This window comes from Serinus canaria, chromosome 12, assembly GCF_022539315.1.
Source record: "Serinus canaria isolate serCan28SL12 chromosome 12, serCan2020, whole genome shotgun sequence".
In the NCBI taxonomy this organism is placed as follows: domain Eukaryota; kingdom Metazoa; phylum Chordata; class Aves; order Passeriformes; family Fringillidae; genus Serinus; species Serinus canaria.
Window position 1 is genome coordinate 2,938,213 of NC_066326.1, and position 16,936 is coordinate 2,955,148.

The 16,936-nt window shown below is 43.4% G+C and overlaps 1 protein-coding gene across 2 annotated transcripts in view; it reads left to right on the forward strand.

Moving 5' to 3' along the window:
• The window catches only part of CNTN3 (contactin 3), a 98,081-nt gene that overhangs the window by 28,722 nt on the left and 52,423 nt on the right, over window positions 1–16,936 (forward strand). For both annotated transcript variants that reach the window (XM_050979437.1, XM_050979438.1), the window contains exon 3: window positions 16,337–16,432. In XM_050979437.1, the coding sequence (XP_050835394.1) occupies window positions 16,337–16,432 (96 nt within the window). The remainder of the gene's footprint in view (window positions 1–16,336; window positions 16,433–16,936) is intronic.

Sequence of the window (16,936 nt, forward strand, 5' to 3'; positions counted from 1 at the left end):
CTAAAAGGAGCCAAATTTCCATAACTATAAACAGAATATTAAAATACAGTTGACTGGCAGAGCGTGATGCCTTTCCCCTCCTTGGATGGAACATGGAGTTACGACTTCCTTGGTGACTTTTTAGGGGTCTTTCAAGAAAAATCAAAGTAATTTCAAAGCCAGGCCTTTTGGGCAGGGAAGCAGAACTTTTTCCAGCAGGTTTTGCTGCCTTGGAATAGAAAGCAGAAGATGATGTGTAGGTAAAAGTGTTTGTGCTTGGCTGTCCTTTATTTCTGTATACTTGGGGGTCAGATGTTCAGGAGCATTTGAATGTAGGAACCACTTTTTTTTGGAGCAGCCACTACGAGTATTTGCATTATTTTACTCATTATAGGGGCCAGAAAACCTTAGTGAAGAGGGGGAGGTGCAGAGTGCCTTTGTGCAGTGATGTAAATTGAGGAATTCCATGCTGGAGCCAGCTGGGTGTTTCCCTGTGGTGTAAAATGAGAATGACAGAATGGTGTGGGTTGCAGGAGACCTTAAAGATCATCCAGTTCCACCTCCTTTCACAGGCAGGGACACAGAAACACGGAATAAGAGCACAATAAAGGAGTGTTGAGGAGACCTGGGTTTGGTTGTGATGGCTGTGAGCTTGTGCAGGTGACTCAGGTTTCCATTTAAATTGCCAGGAAAAAGCCCAGTGACATTTTAAAAGTTTCTGTGTGGTCCCAAGGGTCTGGGTGAAGAGTCCTAGAGCTGAGACTTGCCACATTATCCCAAATAACATCAGGGTTTGCTCCTGAGGTATCTTTTTGGTAAAAAGTACCACGTGAGGAGCATGACTTTGATTCAGCAGACACAGCAGAGTGTAGCAGGATCCTGTTTGAAGTAATCAGAAAGTTTTGCATCTCCAGGGCTGCCACTCCACCCTCACAGACTGTGAGCTGCAAAGTCCCACCTTGCACCTGCTTTGCAAAATAATCTGGGGCAACTTCAGGTGCCCTGCGTGCAGCAAGAAGCAAAGGACTGCACAGAGAAGTGTGGCATTCCCTTGCCTTTGGCAGTTGTTGTGCAGTGAGAACTTGAAAATGGTTTAAACCTGAATTAAAAATAGCTTCATCTGCATAGTCAGGGGTAATTAGTGTGTGTTTTATCCTCCTGCAGCTCTTTGTAAGTCTGAAAGCTGTAAAGAAAATCCTCAGGAAGCCGGATGTTGGATTGAGTCAAGGACTCTCCTGTAGCTCCGGGCTGGCACATGAAGATCTCACTGTTGGAAACACCTGAGTGGCAGATTTTGGTACTGGAGATGATGGGCAATAGCCTGGGAGAGATAAGGGCCAAATAAAAGTTCCTCTTCCAGAGCTGTGCTGCATGGCCTGGAAAAGTTTTTAGCTTGATTATTCCAGATTATTTCCAGGTATCCCTGGTGGAGACTTGATGAATTGGGTATTTTAAGGTTTCATCCCATTTCTCATTTTTGAGGTTTGCTGTGTAGGGAGATCCCATGGCCCTGGATTTACTGAGTCAGGGCAGCTCTGGGGGTGTGGAAGGGAAGGAAAGACATTTTCCCTACACTCTTCAGAATGAGAGGAGACATTTATCCTGTATCAACAACTTGGAAATGGGACAGATTGATTCCTTGCCACGATGTTTTGTGCTGGCTGGGAGACAATTCCAGCAAGCACTGATAAGAGATGTTTTCTGAGATAAACTACTGACATTAATGGTGCCTTGGCTTTTGGGGGAGAGGGGGTGTGTGACAGTTCTTGCTGCCTTCAGAGTTCATAAGAATTGCCTTTGATTGCAGCTGTAGGAAAACCCTAAATCTGAATCTGCTTGCTAGCCTGTATAAAACTTTATTGTAGACCATAGACTGGAGTTAAAAGTGAGACAACTACTTTGGCTGAATTGATTTTTTTTATACATAATTTATATATAAAATCTAAAGATTCATCTCCAGCTTCCCATCTACATCCATGGCATTGCTGCAGAGGGGACATAATTCAGCTTTTGCAAGGGTTTGCCTAGTGAGTGACAGTAGTGAGCAACATATTGGGAAATACTACTTCTAATTCATTTTTTCAAGTTTTTTGAGTCTTAACATGAAATATTGTATTCAGTAAAGAGATTGTGATGAGGAAATGAAATTACATAAAGGCATAGAGGAAATGAGGGAGAAAAAGCAGTTGTTTCAGATCATAACCTCGTTGGTTGGGGTGGCAGTTTCAATTCCATCTGAGTTCTCTCCAGTTCTCATCCTTTTTATGTTGGATTAAGTAACAGTTTTTGTCTTCTTATTCCCATAGCAACCTTATCTCTCTTTATTTTTTTGATGTAAATCTGCTTGTCTCTTACTGTCTTTCAAAGCTTGTGCATGAATAGCTTGTGAAGGAGAGGAGTGTGGCAAGGAGAGAGCAGAGACTTTCTGGCACCGAAAATAAGGGAAAAGAATATTTTGGAGCAAAAAATAGCGAGCTTAAAAAACACATTTTTTCCTCCCAAAGCTATTGATTAGATCATTTCCCCTTGTAGTTTGTTCATGAAGGCCAAAGCTTTAGTGCTATTTAGGATGTTGTGTGAGCTTAACTCCTCCAGTTTAGGCCAGCCTACGTGCTCAGCCAGAACTAGAGATTTAATATTCTGTAGCATGATGGTTTCTGGGACTTGGGAAGAGTGCACAGGTAAATCTGGCCTTGCCATGATTTTGCTCCACATGGAATTTCTTAGGGGAAGGTTGAGTTTTGGGCAGGACCCCCAGCTTTGTGTTGGTGCAGCCCTGGGAGAATCCTGGTGCTTGAACCCTCAGGGTGCCAGGGATGAGGCTCCAGATCCCAGCACCACCCTGCTCATCCCAAAGGCTGCACATCCTCAGCCAGGGGCAGCTGGGCTTGGCTTCAGGCTTTAAATGAAGTTAAAAAACACAGCTTTGCCTCCCTACATCCTTTGCTTTTTATATTTATACTTTCATATTATATTATTTTCATTATTATATTAATGTTATATTATTATATGTATAATATAAACATATTAATATTTATATTATATTTCCTTTTTATATTTATATACTTTTCTATCTATATTTTATTTAATAATATAAATGATAATTTATATTATTAAATACTTCCCTTGATTGGACTTGCTTAATACGTGCCTGAAGTGCAAGGGAATGCACTTGCACTTGACACCAATGTGATTTTAGATTTTTAGACTTTATGCCTAAATTCTGAAATCTTTTTTTTAACAGGAGCCTTCTGAAATGCTGGCTTCATTTCTGTAAAAAATATTTATAACTGACAAAAAATTGGTGGCATTTCCTGCACAGCTCCCCTCACCTGGTAAAGCTTTAAATCAAAAATACTTTAATTCTTTTGTGTGTGTGCTTGGTTTCTTTGTTTAAGGAAAGAAGTGACGTTCCTTAGGATTTTTGCATTGCAGGACTGTTCTTCAAACTCTGAAATATGGATTATTTGGGAAAGCAGAGGTTATACTCACTAAAAAATCAAAGCAAGTCCTTGCTAAGGAAAGTATTTCAGCTCTTGATTTGTTTGGCAGAATTACCCTAATGGAGTCTTGTTAGCCCATTTAACATGCTCCTGATAATATTAAGATAATACTTAAAAATGTTTACCTTACATTAATACCCCATTAAGGGCCTGATCTAAAGCCCATTGAAGTTAATAGGAACGTTCAGTAGGAGCTGAATGCTTTGATCTCTCAGCTGTGGTTTTTGCAAGTTAAAAAAAAAAAATCAAACATGAAAATTGTTCCAGTCAACAGGAACAGGACTGTGCTGTGCCCTGCCCCACCCTCCATGGCTCATAAAGATATTGCATCTGGAGCCTCCTCCAGCTGAAATAAAGATTTACAATATCAGTTTGGGATGTGTTTGACAGCACCAAGCTGTGATGTAGAAAAAAGGGTGTTGCTGGAAGGCTTTGGATGAGGAGCTGAAATGAGGGAAGGCTTGGCTGGGTGGCTGAGAGAATTTGACTTCATCATTTACTAGATGTAGGGTTTGTTTTTCTTTTTTTATTTTTCATTTGAGATGAGGAGTGCCCTGGCATGGTTTTAGACAATGTTACATTATTTAAAGAACACCTAGAATAAGATAGAGCAGCTGTCCTGCTGTCCTGTTCTGTTGAGGTCCCTTGGAAGATGTGCAGAGGGGGATTTAGGGATGTGCTTTAGTGGGACTCGAGGCTCTTGGAGATCTTTCCCAGCCTAAATGAGGCTGTCATTCTCTAACAAGCACAGCACTTGTGAGCTGCAGAATTACTCTGACACTCAGTGAATTTACAAGAAATACACAGCAAAGTTGGGCTGAATTAAGCCCTGGCTGCAGCCCAATAAATGTGGACAGATTGCAAATAACAATTTCAGTGCCTTCACTGGGTATCACCTTACTTTAAAGATACTTTTTCAGAGCTCCAGTTTGCTGCCAGCTTGTGTGCTTTGCTTTCTGATGTTCCTTGCAAAGCCAGGTAGGCATCTTGAAAGTGAAGCAGTGGAAGTTAGAGAGCTGCTGCTGTTGCAGTGCATTGCTTGTGTCTCTGTTCTGGTATTGATTATGTATTTATGTCTTGTTTCTCATCCAGGGTGGCACTGAGCAGGTACTGAGAGCCCAGGCTGGGGCTTGTGGGGAGTCTCATTTAATAACCAAGGAAATTCTCTGTACTTATGAGAAGAGATGCAGTACCTGATTTTATTTTCCTGTTATTGCTTCTCTCAGCCCTGTGCAGCGAGACGTCTTCTCTCTTTTTTTTATGGAACTGTATTTTTTCAGCCCATGACTTTTTATTCAATTGCAGTTAAGGATATATTTCTGAGGATTACATCACCCTGCAAGGCTGGGGATCAGGCTGTGCATGGAGCATCTGCCACAGAACAATTCTGCTCAGATACCAGCAAAAAGATTTGAGGTCTCCCTGTCATTTGGGGGTTTTCTCCTTACTTACATGTCTCAATCTATTAAACTCTGCTCAGCAGCACTGGGATTGTATTTATGTCTCTAAATGGAGTAGCAGAACTCAGCTATTTTTCAGGAGTTGCTTTTTTTTCCCCACTCCTGCACTCTGTTGTTGAGTGGTCTGATGCTGAATTTATTAATCCATGCTGCTGCTAGCTCAGGTGTAATCCCTTGTTCAGCCACATTTATTCATCCACTGGAGGATGTGCACATTGGTCCATCATGGCATATTAAAGGTTTGCCTCCTCCTGCCACAGCTGTCATCTCTTTGACCCCTCAGTAAACTAACAGTCTTCCACATAATTTTGCTTTCATTCAAGTGTAATGCCATTACTGTGGAGGCAGACAGAATGCAATTCTCTAAAGATCTTGTCTCATTCCCTTCTCTTCCAGGGAGGTTAATGTGCTCAGATGATCCCTGCCTTTTCTTTTTGCTCTCTTGTTGCAAGAAGAGCAAAAAAAAAAAAAATAAAATAAAATAAAATAGTGCTCCTGGATAATCTGTTTGGACTGGCTTTTGGGGGATGGAGCAGGCTGGGAAGATGAACTCACCAGCTGGGTAGAAGCTCTCTTTACCACTTGTGTTTCAAATGCCTTCATTTGTTTTCCTAGCACTTTTTATTCCTACAGCTTTTCACAAAAATGTTGTTCTGAAATGGAAGTAACTGAGTCAAAACCTCTTTACCCAAAAGAAGCTGAGCCAGGTTGAAATATTAATGATGTCTGGGAATCACTCTAGTCTGAAGTTGAAGCAGTGTTTTGTCCACAGGCATTTGTCATTTACAGGTGGTACCACTGCAGAACACCCCCAGCCTGCAGGGATGTCTGCAGTGGCACTGCTGGGCTCACAGGGATTCCTGATTTTGGGAATGAGAGCTGGGAGAGGATGGTCAGAAAGGAGCCAGCCCCAGCAGGAATCCTGTCCCTGAGTGCAGCTTCCCTGGATGAACTTACTGTCATTGTCACGTTTTACCCACTAATTAAGTTAAAAAATCAAATGAGCCAGGGATTTGTTGGGTGTAGGGGCTGGTTCTGCTCTGCCACAGCCTCTCATCTGCTGGCTGAACTCTTGTGATTTGCCAGAGGCTTCCCTGGGTATCAAATGAGTGTATGAGTGTGTGAGAGGAAGCTTTTGATTTTTAATAATCTGATATTAACAGAGGTATTTTTGCATTTCCTTATCTGTTGTTAACACTCCTTTGCATTCAGCTGGTTTTGAACCTCTGATTTCTTAGTACATCTCTCTTCCTGATTTTATTTCAGATTCTTTTCAGAAGAATTTTTGTGCTGCTTTGGTTAGCATAATGTAGCATTTTTCTCCTTAGTATTTCCTAACTTCAGCTCTTAATAACACATGCTGCTCTAACTTACTCTTTCATCTTTTTCTGTATCTTTTTTGCTTCCATTTAAAAGTAACTTCAGCACCTCTTTAAGCCAGTTGCATCTTCTTCATCCCTTATTTTTCTCCTATCTTTCCTGATGAGGATTCAGTGGAATTACTGTCTCACTTCTTCAAGGAACCTTATTGCCTCATAATAAATGAGTGGGGGAAAGAAAAAAAAACCAACTTGTCTTGTGATTGTAGGTCTGAGCTTTGTATCTAAACTTGTGGGACCTGCACACCCTTCCAGACTGGTGTTTGCTGTCCCTGTGGCCAGGCTGGGGCTGGTTTGTCACATGCCAGTGTCTGGAGAGGCTGGCAGAGAGCTGCTGTGCTCCCAGCTGGGAGCCTGGCACCTGGGCACAGCCAGGTCCCCGTGTGCCACACGCCCTGGGTGCCATCCATCTGTCTCTGCACAGGGTGACCCAGGAGGGCCTGAGTGAGTTCCCACCACAAATGCTTTGTGTAATGAATTTAATTTATTCCAAGTCACGCTTGCAAGGGTCTCCTGCTCTTGCTGCAGACACTGCAGATCCCAGTGCAGCCTGAGCAGGGCCAGATGCAGTTTTGTCATCTCTTTACCCCTTTGCTTAATTGTCTAATGATTATGGTTGATAAAGCAAAACCTGGCGTTTGTTATCTGCCTGGGGATTACACTGATTGGGTTTCCAAAGTGCCTCTGTCACATCTGGGTCAGAGCAATGATTTATATTGAAAGAGAGTTTGTTGGCAGGCTGAAGCTCTAGCCCATGTCCTGAAAAGGCTGCTGTGGTTTTTGAGAGGCTGTGAGGGGCACAAGTGGATGTGTGGCAGAGCCAGGGGAATTTGGGCTTGATGACAAGCAGGTGGAATTTGTCACCCTGCTTGGGCTGATCAGTGGGATGGAGCAGTGGGATAAAGGTGGTGCTCACAGAGGTCATTTGTGTCTCCCTCTGATGAGAGGTCTGTGTTGGTCTCACAGGTATCACAGCAGGCTTTCACTGCATGACCCTGGTGTTGGCCCTTCCCCACTCTGCAGTGACTGACCTGGCCTTGCCTGCCTGCAGCCTTTGGCTCTGTCCTGCCTCAGAAATGCCACCAGGATCAAGTGGCTTTGACCTTGTGGTGGGAGCATCCTGCAGAGAGCCTCTCTGGGCTTCTCCTGGAGCTGCTCCCAGATCCCTTCTCCCCGCACCACGGAGCCTGTGCTGCCTGCTGGGAGCTGCTGGTGGCAAGGACAACTGGGAGGAATTTGTTTACACAGCTCCACATCAGTAGAACAGCAGCCACGGGTCCAGCTCTGTGTGTTGGAGCTGCCACACGTGGCCCCTGCTCCTCTGGTTCCCCCAAACATCCCACCAGGAGCACGGAGCCAGAGCTCAGAGCCCGGGTGCAGAATAACCTCACACCTTCCACTGAGCACTCAGGCTCTTGAAAACTAATTAAACACACTCAGCAGCACTTCAGAGGTTTCCAGGTAAGACAGGGAAGTGGCTGCTTTATAGCAGGAAGCCCTGGTGTGATCCATAGGGCTGGGATCTCGCTGATGGGGCTGCTGCCTTGTGCCTCTGCCAACGTTTGTGGTCTTAGGCAGCCTTAATTCTGGAATTTTCTACCTCCAAATAATTGAGTTTGCAGCCTCAGTGTGTTCTTTTAATTTTGTTAGGGACTAGAGAGTAATTTTGCACAATACTGAATTAGGTTATGCAGTGGTTTTCTTCTGCTTTTCATTAAATAATGAATTAACAGCTCGTGCTTGTGCACAGGTTGGAGATGTGGCTTCGTTGAGAAACTTCATCATTTGGCTTTCACCTTCAGCACTGGAGGAATGATTTTGCCTCATGGACTCTTCCATGCTGTCTCCTGGAGATAAAGTTCTAATTTTCATTTTTGCATTTTTATGTGAACCTGGCAGATCAGCATTGTTTTAAACATCTCCACTGTCCACACCACAGTGACCTGGGGTTTCCTTCAATTTTTCTGCCTTATCTGCCACAGAAAATACCTGTTTTGCTTGTCAGCTGCAAATGACATCAGAGTAAGAAATGCCTTTCCCTGCATTCCTGTTCCCTGAAGTCTGGAAGGAAATAAGTCCAGACTGCTTTAGCCACGTTTTTGCAACTGTGAAGGAAGAGAACAAAATCTCTTCTGGTTTGCTTTGATGTGCTCCTGAACATCCATTAAGCTACAACCTCAGTGAGCTGTCTGGTGCTGGGATAGGAACAGATCATTTTTCTTATCTCTGCTGTCCTTCTGAGCCTGTTAATGTGGTCTAATCCCAGCGAGTAACCCCAGAGATTCACAGTCAGAAACGTTTGCAGCAGTTTTGCAGAGCCTGTTCTGTGCTGTGGTGACACCTTGGCGCTCACTCAGGTGAGCTGGGGCTGGAGAGGAGTCCAGGGAGGAGCACATTCTGTCCCTGGTTCAGAAATGGTGGGCTGGAACTCCACAGGAGCAATTATTGTCAGTCCCAAATGCTGAGTCTGAGGGGCTTTATTTGTCACACCTGGAAATTCGCCCACCTCTGCCTTCAGATTGTGCTCTGGGTAGTTAATAAGTGAAATAGCTGTTCTTCCTCTGCATGAGCCAGGCAAATGTGCTCTGAAAACATATTACTTTTATTTCTGCCTCTTTTTCATCTGCAGTAATAGAATTAAAAGTTTAAATTTCTCCTCAATTCCTCTGTAAATATGATTTTTGTTACGGTGTGAATCAATCCTTGCACCTTCTCCTCTCTACAGCTTACTTCAAGTGGGTTATGGCATTCAGTTCTGTAGAAATAGTCACTTTCTCCAGGTCCCTTGTATTCCTTTTATTAAAGAGTTGAGGCATAACATACCTGAGGTTGAGTACCAGTAAAGAGGAGAATTATTAAAATAAACACAAAAAATAAAAGTCCATTAACATGTGTTAATGTCCAATGTTGAACATGTCCAGTTAGAAATAATGGAACCTGGAAATAAAACCCAGCTGATTCTGGAACAGCAAATGGCACAGGTGATTCTGGCAGGGTGAGTTGTGGGTTGAGGTTGGATGTCTTATTCTTGGCTTTCTATTTCACTGTTATGAAATAATTATTATTCCACTGTTACATATTAATAGTAATAATATAATAATATATTTATATTAAAGATCATATATTATATATAGTCTATAATATATTGTTTTTTATATAATAGAAATGAAATAATATTATTCCACTGTTGATGGATGGGGAGATGATGTGTTTCATTGCACATACAACAAAATATTTCATGTTATTTGGCTCAGCCCAGGTGAGGCCCCACATTTTGGTGAGAGCACAGCAGTCAGGAATGGCTGTGAACATTGGATTTTTCTGCTGACTCAGGTTGGTGGTTTGGAGGGGTGGAGAGCAGCTGGGGAGGGACATCTGTGGGCAGGAGCCTTCTCCATCTGCTGGGTCTGTTCTTTGTCCCTGTCCCATCTGGGCTGGCCCAGGTGGCCCCTGTCAAAGCTGGGGTCTGTGCCAGGTGCTCCATACCTTGGGAAGGAGGAGATGACAGATCCTGGTCATCCAGGAATCCTTTCTGGTGATATTTTTTAATACTTGGGCAGAATCTGGGCATTTCTGGTGCCATCTCTGGAAGCATAAAGGGTTGAACTCAGTGGCAGGGAAAAAAAATCCAAATCCCACTGTCATCAGCATGTTCCCAGAGCTTTAAAACTGAGCTGTTGTAAGATGGTTTTCATTGATTTATTTATTGAGGAAAGGCTTTTTGGGAACAGTGCTGCATATTTAATAAATAAACAAACCTTCAGATAATTAGAGCTAGATCTGGCAGGGCTTCAGCCATCTGTTTAACTATTGAAATGTGAATAGCCTGGTGTTCTTCAGCACTGAACCTGCTTTGTGCTTACCAGGCCTGGTGCTCAGTAGACTGCCAGGATGTTCTTGGGGCTTGTTTTGGGAAAGTGTTAGAGGGGAAAAAAAATCTCTGTTGCATCTGAGAAGTCGACTGTAGGATAATTTCCTTGAGCAAACATCCTTGCCTCCTGAGATGTTTCTCAAATTGCTTGGATTGCTTTGTTCAGTGCTGTGTTTGCCTGGAGTTGAGTGGTAATTCCCAGATAATAGGAATTTATGGAAGGCATATTTTTGGAAATACCTACTGGAGAATGTTTTTCTCTCAAAACTTGCATTTCCCTGGTAACGCTGTTAGGGCTTGCTTTGGTTTTTTTTTCCAGTTCTCTAAGTGCATTTTTGCCAGTGTAAAACATGTTAAAAAGAAACATTCCCTGTTTATCAGATGTTGACTCAACTTTTATGCTATTAATATTCTTTTACTGCCTTTTTTTTTTGATCTCCTGTCTCTGGTCCTTTCCTTCAGTTCCACAAATCACCTCATCCCTTTCTTTCCCCTCATTATTGCAAATTCTTCTGCCTCTTCCCATGCTGGCATCTCCTGCTCACCACACTCTGATGCATCTGTGCCAGTTTATTTTTTAGCTTTTCCTGCTTGTGTTTATATAGCACAGACTTTTGAATTATTCTCCTTTAATTGATGTAAGAACATTTAAATGTCTCCTGTTTCATATTTCCCTGCACCTCAAGTTGATTCAAGGGAAGGGGAAGAGTTTCAGAGATTTGTAGGGCTTTTTTTGCTGCTGTTGGCTGGTTCACCTGTGAGATATTCAGCATTTTGTGGGATGGAAAACCTGCAGGGTCTGTTCTGCACTGGGGTCTGCTGCATTTTAGTGGCAATATTCCTATGGATTTCTGTATTTCAAACTCAGTGGATTTCTCTGGTGTTCTGTGGATGCTCAGATGGGCTCTGCTGGTGGGACTGTCATCAGCAGAGAGGGGGACAGTATTTCAAACTCAGGTCTGAGTGGCATTTTGGGTGTAGGATGAGCCTTGAAGGGGGTGGAGGTTGTTTTGCTTGCTCTGTCCTGGAGCTTTCAGGGCATGAAATGCAAGTTCAGCCACGTGGCACAGGAGAAAGGGATTTTGTTGGTGTGGAATTCTGTGATTGCTCTGTAGCCTGACCAAGGGAAACCCTGGAGATGCCTCTGAATCTCTCCTCAAGTGACAAATCCCCCCCACCCTGCCTGCTTTGAGCAATGTTCACTCCTGCACTGTTGGTATTTTTGTCCTCTCCTTCTGCCCAGCAGAAATCGATTAGAGAGGTAATTTTTGGTCTCATCCCCTCCCTTCTAGCTCAGTGTGATTCTGCCAGGCTCCATCCAGGCCCTGGGAAGGCAGCAGAAGGTTTTTCACTGGCTTTTCACCTGGTGTGGTGATTCCTGTTGGGGTTAACAGGCTGTGTATCCCAAATATCCTGGTGGCAATTAATTATGCCAAATGCACATTTCGTTTTGGGTGTCTGTCTAAAGAAATACCAAGTTCATGATCACAGCAGTGCCTGGGTATAGCCAATTTTGGGGTTTAGGGGGTAGGGAAGAAGGTTTGTTCATGCACACAGGTGAGTTAAGGGATGCTGCTGAAGGTTGATGGGTTTTGTGTTTGTTTTTATCTTTTTAAAGAAACAAATTGGTGTGACTCTGTTTTCTCCAGCAGTTCTCATCACCAACATAGCTATTACAGCATGCTGAGGCTGTTATTTGCCCTCAAGAGCTGAGGGAGTGGAATTTCCGTTCTCTTTAATAATGTGACTTTTACCAGGGTGAGTGGGCTGAGAATTAGTGCTTCATTATGGGCTGACATCAAACAGAGTCCCCACTTCAGAATTACCCACTCAAGAAAACAGCTTAGATTTGCTTGTCTGACTCATTTAGGCACTTGAACATCCAATACAGAATTATACCTAAAGTACATTTAACAAGTTCTGCTCCTTTGAATAACAGTGGGTCTGATGCAGCAATACAATAAATATTTTCATGGCTATTAAGGCACAATTATGTTTGTAGAGCTTGAATCCTTGTTCTGCAGTTTTCAGAACATGGTAGAATTGCTAACAAGCACGTTGGCAATAAAGAGCAATTGATCTGAGCGTGATGGGATGCTTGGGTGTTGCTGGACTTGGAGTTGGAAACCTGAATTTAACAAAAAAACTAGTTGGAAAACTGAAACCTGCTCCTCTCCCAGTGAATGTGTTCTGTGTATTACTGAAAAAAATAAACAGGATTTGGTGCAAGTTCTAGCAGTGCCTGCAAATCTGACAGAGTTCGCGTGTACAGAGCTGATGTCTGGGGGTGAAATATCACCCAGGTCTCTTGACAAAACACCACATAACTCAGCAGTGCCCCACGCCAGCAGCTCTGTGTGTGTGTGTGTGTGTGGAGCAGCTTTGTCACCAGAAACACTCTGGATTTTTCATAGCACCGTGTTCTGTGTCCCTCCAGAGCAAGGCTGTGCTGTTTGATGTCATCTTGGCATTTCCTTTCTCAATTACACTAGATCGTCAAACAGAAACCTCTGGGAGGTGATTGCAGTGAGCGTGGTCAGCAGGCTCTGGGATGGGTTCTGATTTATTCTTCTATCAAAATGTCACTGTTCTCAATCTCATTCACCTCACAGAGATGCTCCAGGTCCTGTTTTCCCATCACGAATCCACAGATTTTTATTTTATCTTTTAATTGTCCTGAGGATCCCAGGAGTGTTCCAGTGCAGCTGTTACAGGTTTGATATTCACATCACTGTCACTCCACATTTTGGAATCTTTCTCAGCCCCTTGCAGTCTCAATGCTTGAAATTGAGAACTTGGCTTAATGAACTTAATGAACTCCTTAAAAGGAGGGAACCCAGTGGAGTGTGCAGTTTTCCCATCCTGTTTGCATGGGTAGGAACTTGTTTTGTTGTTCTCACTTTGGGTAGAATCAAAGACTTCAACAAAGCTGAATTGTGGGGTTTTTCTCCTTTTGATTGCAATGGTGGGTATATTTCAGTTGGTACAACTTTATGGGCTTGGTACTAAAGCAATTAGGAAAATACATGTATTAGCAGGGGAAAGGAGAAGAAAATGCTGCTTCAGGAGTCAAAAGTCTCAGCTGCTAATTTTAAACTTCCTTCTATATGGCAAACTATAAACAGGCAATAAAAACATTTAATTTGCAAATTACAGTTCTAGCTTGGTTTTATGTTGGATTTTTTTCCCTTGCAGTCAGGGTTTTTGTAACATTGTTACCAAACTATTTTCAGTGGCCGGATTAGAGCCTTTGCCTGGTAGGGTTAAGTTATTAAATTGTTAATTTTTTCCATGAATAGTTGCTTCTCAGATGAAAGGAGATTAGAAGTGAGGTGTAATAAATGCAAGGAAGAAGTGAAAAGATTAAGGCAGGAGAAACTAATAAAAGCACTTCAGTTTGGTGACCAGTTTGAGGGAGTTTTAAAGATCTGCTGATGGATAAACCAGTCTTGAGTCCAGCAGATAAAATGCAGAAACACTTTGACTGTTTCTGGCCTTTTCTTTTACTGGTCAGTGGGATATTGTCATCCCATGGGTGCTGGAAAGTGAATCCTGTTCTGACTCACCACTCCTCAAAAGCATCTTCTGTCCTGATCTCTGGTCTTTGTTTGCAGTTATATTTTATCTGCCAAGACAGACAGTTCAGCAGGATGAGAGCCTCTGATTTCAGAGGGATGCAGTTCAATCTGTAAAAGTAAACAAGCTTTGCCATTATTAGTCCACCTTTTAAGGGATTTTATTTACCCTGAGGACCTAATGTCCCTTCCCAATGAGTTCATGTAATAATGAGTTTTGTCAGAAGACACAGCTCTCCTCCCTGGTGTTACTGTGCTTGGAATAGTGGCTTTATTAAAAATCAAACAAAAACCTTACCAAGAAGCTCAAAGATAAACAATCACTCTTGATTCACTTCCAGACAAGCCTGGATTTGACCTTCAGTGCTCTGAATCTGCTGCAGAGCACCTGAAACTCAGAGCAGCACCGTGCTCAGGAGCAGCCAGTGCTCTCCAGGGTCAGAGCTGGGCACTCCACTGTGTCATGCTAACAAAGAGCCCTGCTCCTGTTCTGCATGCTGATTTTCCTTTATCAAAGCTGTGCCAGACAAGAGAATTCAGAAGTTTGTGGAGAAATTGAGTGCTGGTATTTTGGCAGCTGTGTGATGAGTCTGGGGGTTGAGCTGCTCTGGAAGGTGGGATGGGGAGCTTCCTGCTAATTCTTGGGAGATGATTCTTTTGTTGTAGCATGGCTGATATCCTCCATTTTTGGATGGGTGTGCATTGCTTCTTGTTCCCCCAAAAACTGTTTATCTGTGACAACAGTCTTCACCTGCAATCAGTGGTTAGTAATTCCAATTTTACAACATTGCAGCACTCACACTGCAGGACTGTGGTGGGTCTTGTCTGGGTACCTCTGGGCTGATGGCCTTCCCAGTCCTCCAGCATGTCCCACATCCCTTCCCAAGGTGCTCCCACCCAGTCCCATCCTGCCCTTTGTTGGACAACACAAAGACAAGGAAGGTTCTGAAGGTCTGTAGTTGCAATAAATTGAGCACATGGGCTTAAAACCCATTCCAGTTCTGGAAATTGTATCATTTAAGATATATGACTTCTGATGGTTGTGATGTAAGAGGGCAAAATGTGTTCTCAATGAATTTTTTATGTAAAATATTAATGCTGTGCGTGTGATTCATCCTGGAGCAGAGCAGTGTGTGTTCTCAGAGGTGCTGTCAGCTCCTGGCTTTTCCTTGCATGGCTCTCAGGAATGGTGTTGGGGCAGCTGATGAATGTATAATGTTGTGGGGAAAGAGCAAGGTGCTGGAAGGGCCTGAAACAACAATTGAAGGCTGTGCTGTTTTGATCCCTGAGTGAAATCACCTTGGCTGGGGTTTTGTGTGACTTCTCCATCATGTCCTGCAAAAGGATCTGAGTTTATTCTGAGAATACCTGTGTGGAAATTCACTTGGAGAGCTGAAAACAGCCTAAGAAATATTCCGTGAGCTTTATGTGCACTAACAAAGGATTGTACAACACTCTCTTACTGCAGCTTTTTTTAAAGGAAGCATTGAAATTCTGATAGCTCTTATTCAGTGTTCTCTCACTGTCACAGCTGTTGCTTTGCAGTAATAAAAAATGCTGTATTTTGGGGAAATAGCTGCTGTTGGTCAACTCACTGCTCCTATTATGCTTGGTTATAAAGACAGCCTCATTTAAAGGCTGTATTAGTTCAGCATCCTATGCAAGGTTATAAACAAATTTTTCTTTTTTAAATGTCTTCTGTTATGGAAAAATGTATGGCTTATTTATGGAAAAGCCTTTGGGAGTGTAGGACTTTGATCTTGGCTTGTATTACAGGTTGTATTTAGATTAGTTTAGGGTATAATGAGGCCCAACTTTCTTGGGTCTTGACTCGCCAGTTAGAGGGAAAGCCAGTATAAATTTATGATAAAATATTTACATCAGTGGAGGCTGTAGCGTTTGCTTCCCCCCAAGAAGTGCTGGACAATGCTGTGTGTGATTTTTGGGGTGTTCTGTGCAAGACCAGAAGATGGACTCAATAATCCCTTCCACTTTGGGGTGCCCTGTGATCCTAACACAGTTTAAAATAACCCCAGAGACCCGAGGCCAGCCAGAGCAGAGCACTGGGTCAGCACACCGAGGTGCAAAGCTCTGGCTCAGTGATGCTCCAGGGGATTCTCCTGCAGGAATATGGTCCAGAAGGTTCCTTGCTCTTAGGAAAGATCCATGTCTGTTTTCTGAATAGCTGTTATTCATATTATTTTACACTGGACATGGGAGCTTGATGCTGTGTTCATCACAGCTTTCCCTTCCAAAGAAAGAGTTGATGAAGGACCTATTTTTAGGTCATTGGCTCCTTTTTGGTGATCAGAGTCAGGGCAGCAGAAGCCAGGCATGAGAACAGAATTAGCCACAGGATCTGTTGAATGATCTCAGTGCAGATTGGGTCCCTTCAGCCCTGATTCTGTCACCCCCCCTGGTGCCAGGCAGGCTTTGTTTCTGCAGGGGCTGCGCTGAGTCTGCCGGGCTCCGCTGCAGACCGAGAGAGGGGAGGTCAGGGTTTGGGAATGGTTTGAGAGTGTCAGGATTTCAGAGTGTCACTGTCCTGTCTGTTGGTGTTCCCTGGCAGATGTGGAGAGCTCCAGGACGAGGATGAGGAGCGCGGTGTCGGTGCGCGAGGGCCAGGGGGTCGTGCTGCTCTGTGGGACCCCGCCCCGGGCTGGAGGTAAGGGGGACCTCGGGGTGGTGGGGCTGGGCAGCATCCCTGCAATGCTGAAAATCAGAATTATAACAAAATCTGAGTAAAAGCAGGGAGAAAGAAACCAGAGGCAGAGGAGGGGGGAGGGAGGTATTGAGGAGGATTTACTTTTATCTTGGAATGCCTTTCTCATTCCTAGTAATTCCTATGCACTTAATGTGTCTGGTTTTTATGGGATTTCCTGTAATTAATGGAGTATCTTCTAGAGTTACTTTCTGCCCAATTTCACAATTGCTGAGCCTCAGTGAATCCAGTTTTCCCTGTGAGCAGAGAATTGCAGGTTGTCTTGAGCAGTGCTGGTGTCTGCCTGTGTTCTTGCAATCAAGACATTCTGTGGTGGGGTGGAATGATGCTGTGTAATTTAAACCTGCACTCAGGGGGGGAGAAAAGGGGATATATGGATTCTTGGTGGACCAAAAGTTGCAAGTACATTTCTTCCCTCATTCTGCATCTTCAGGCTTTGACTAATTG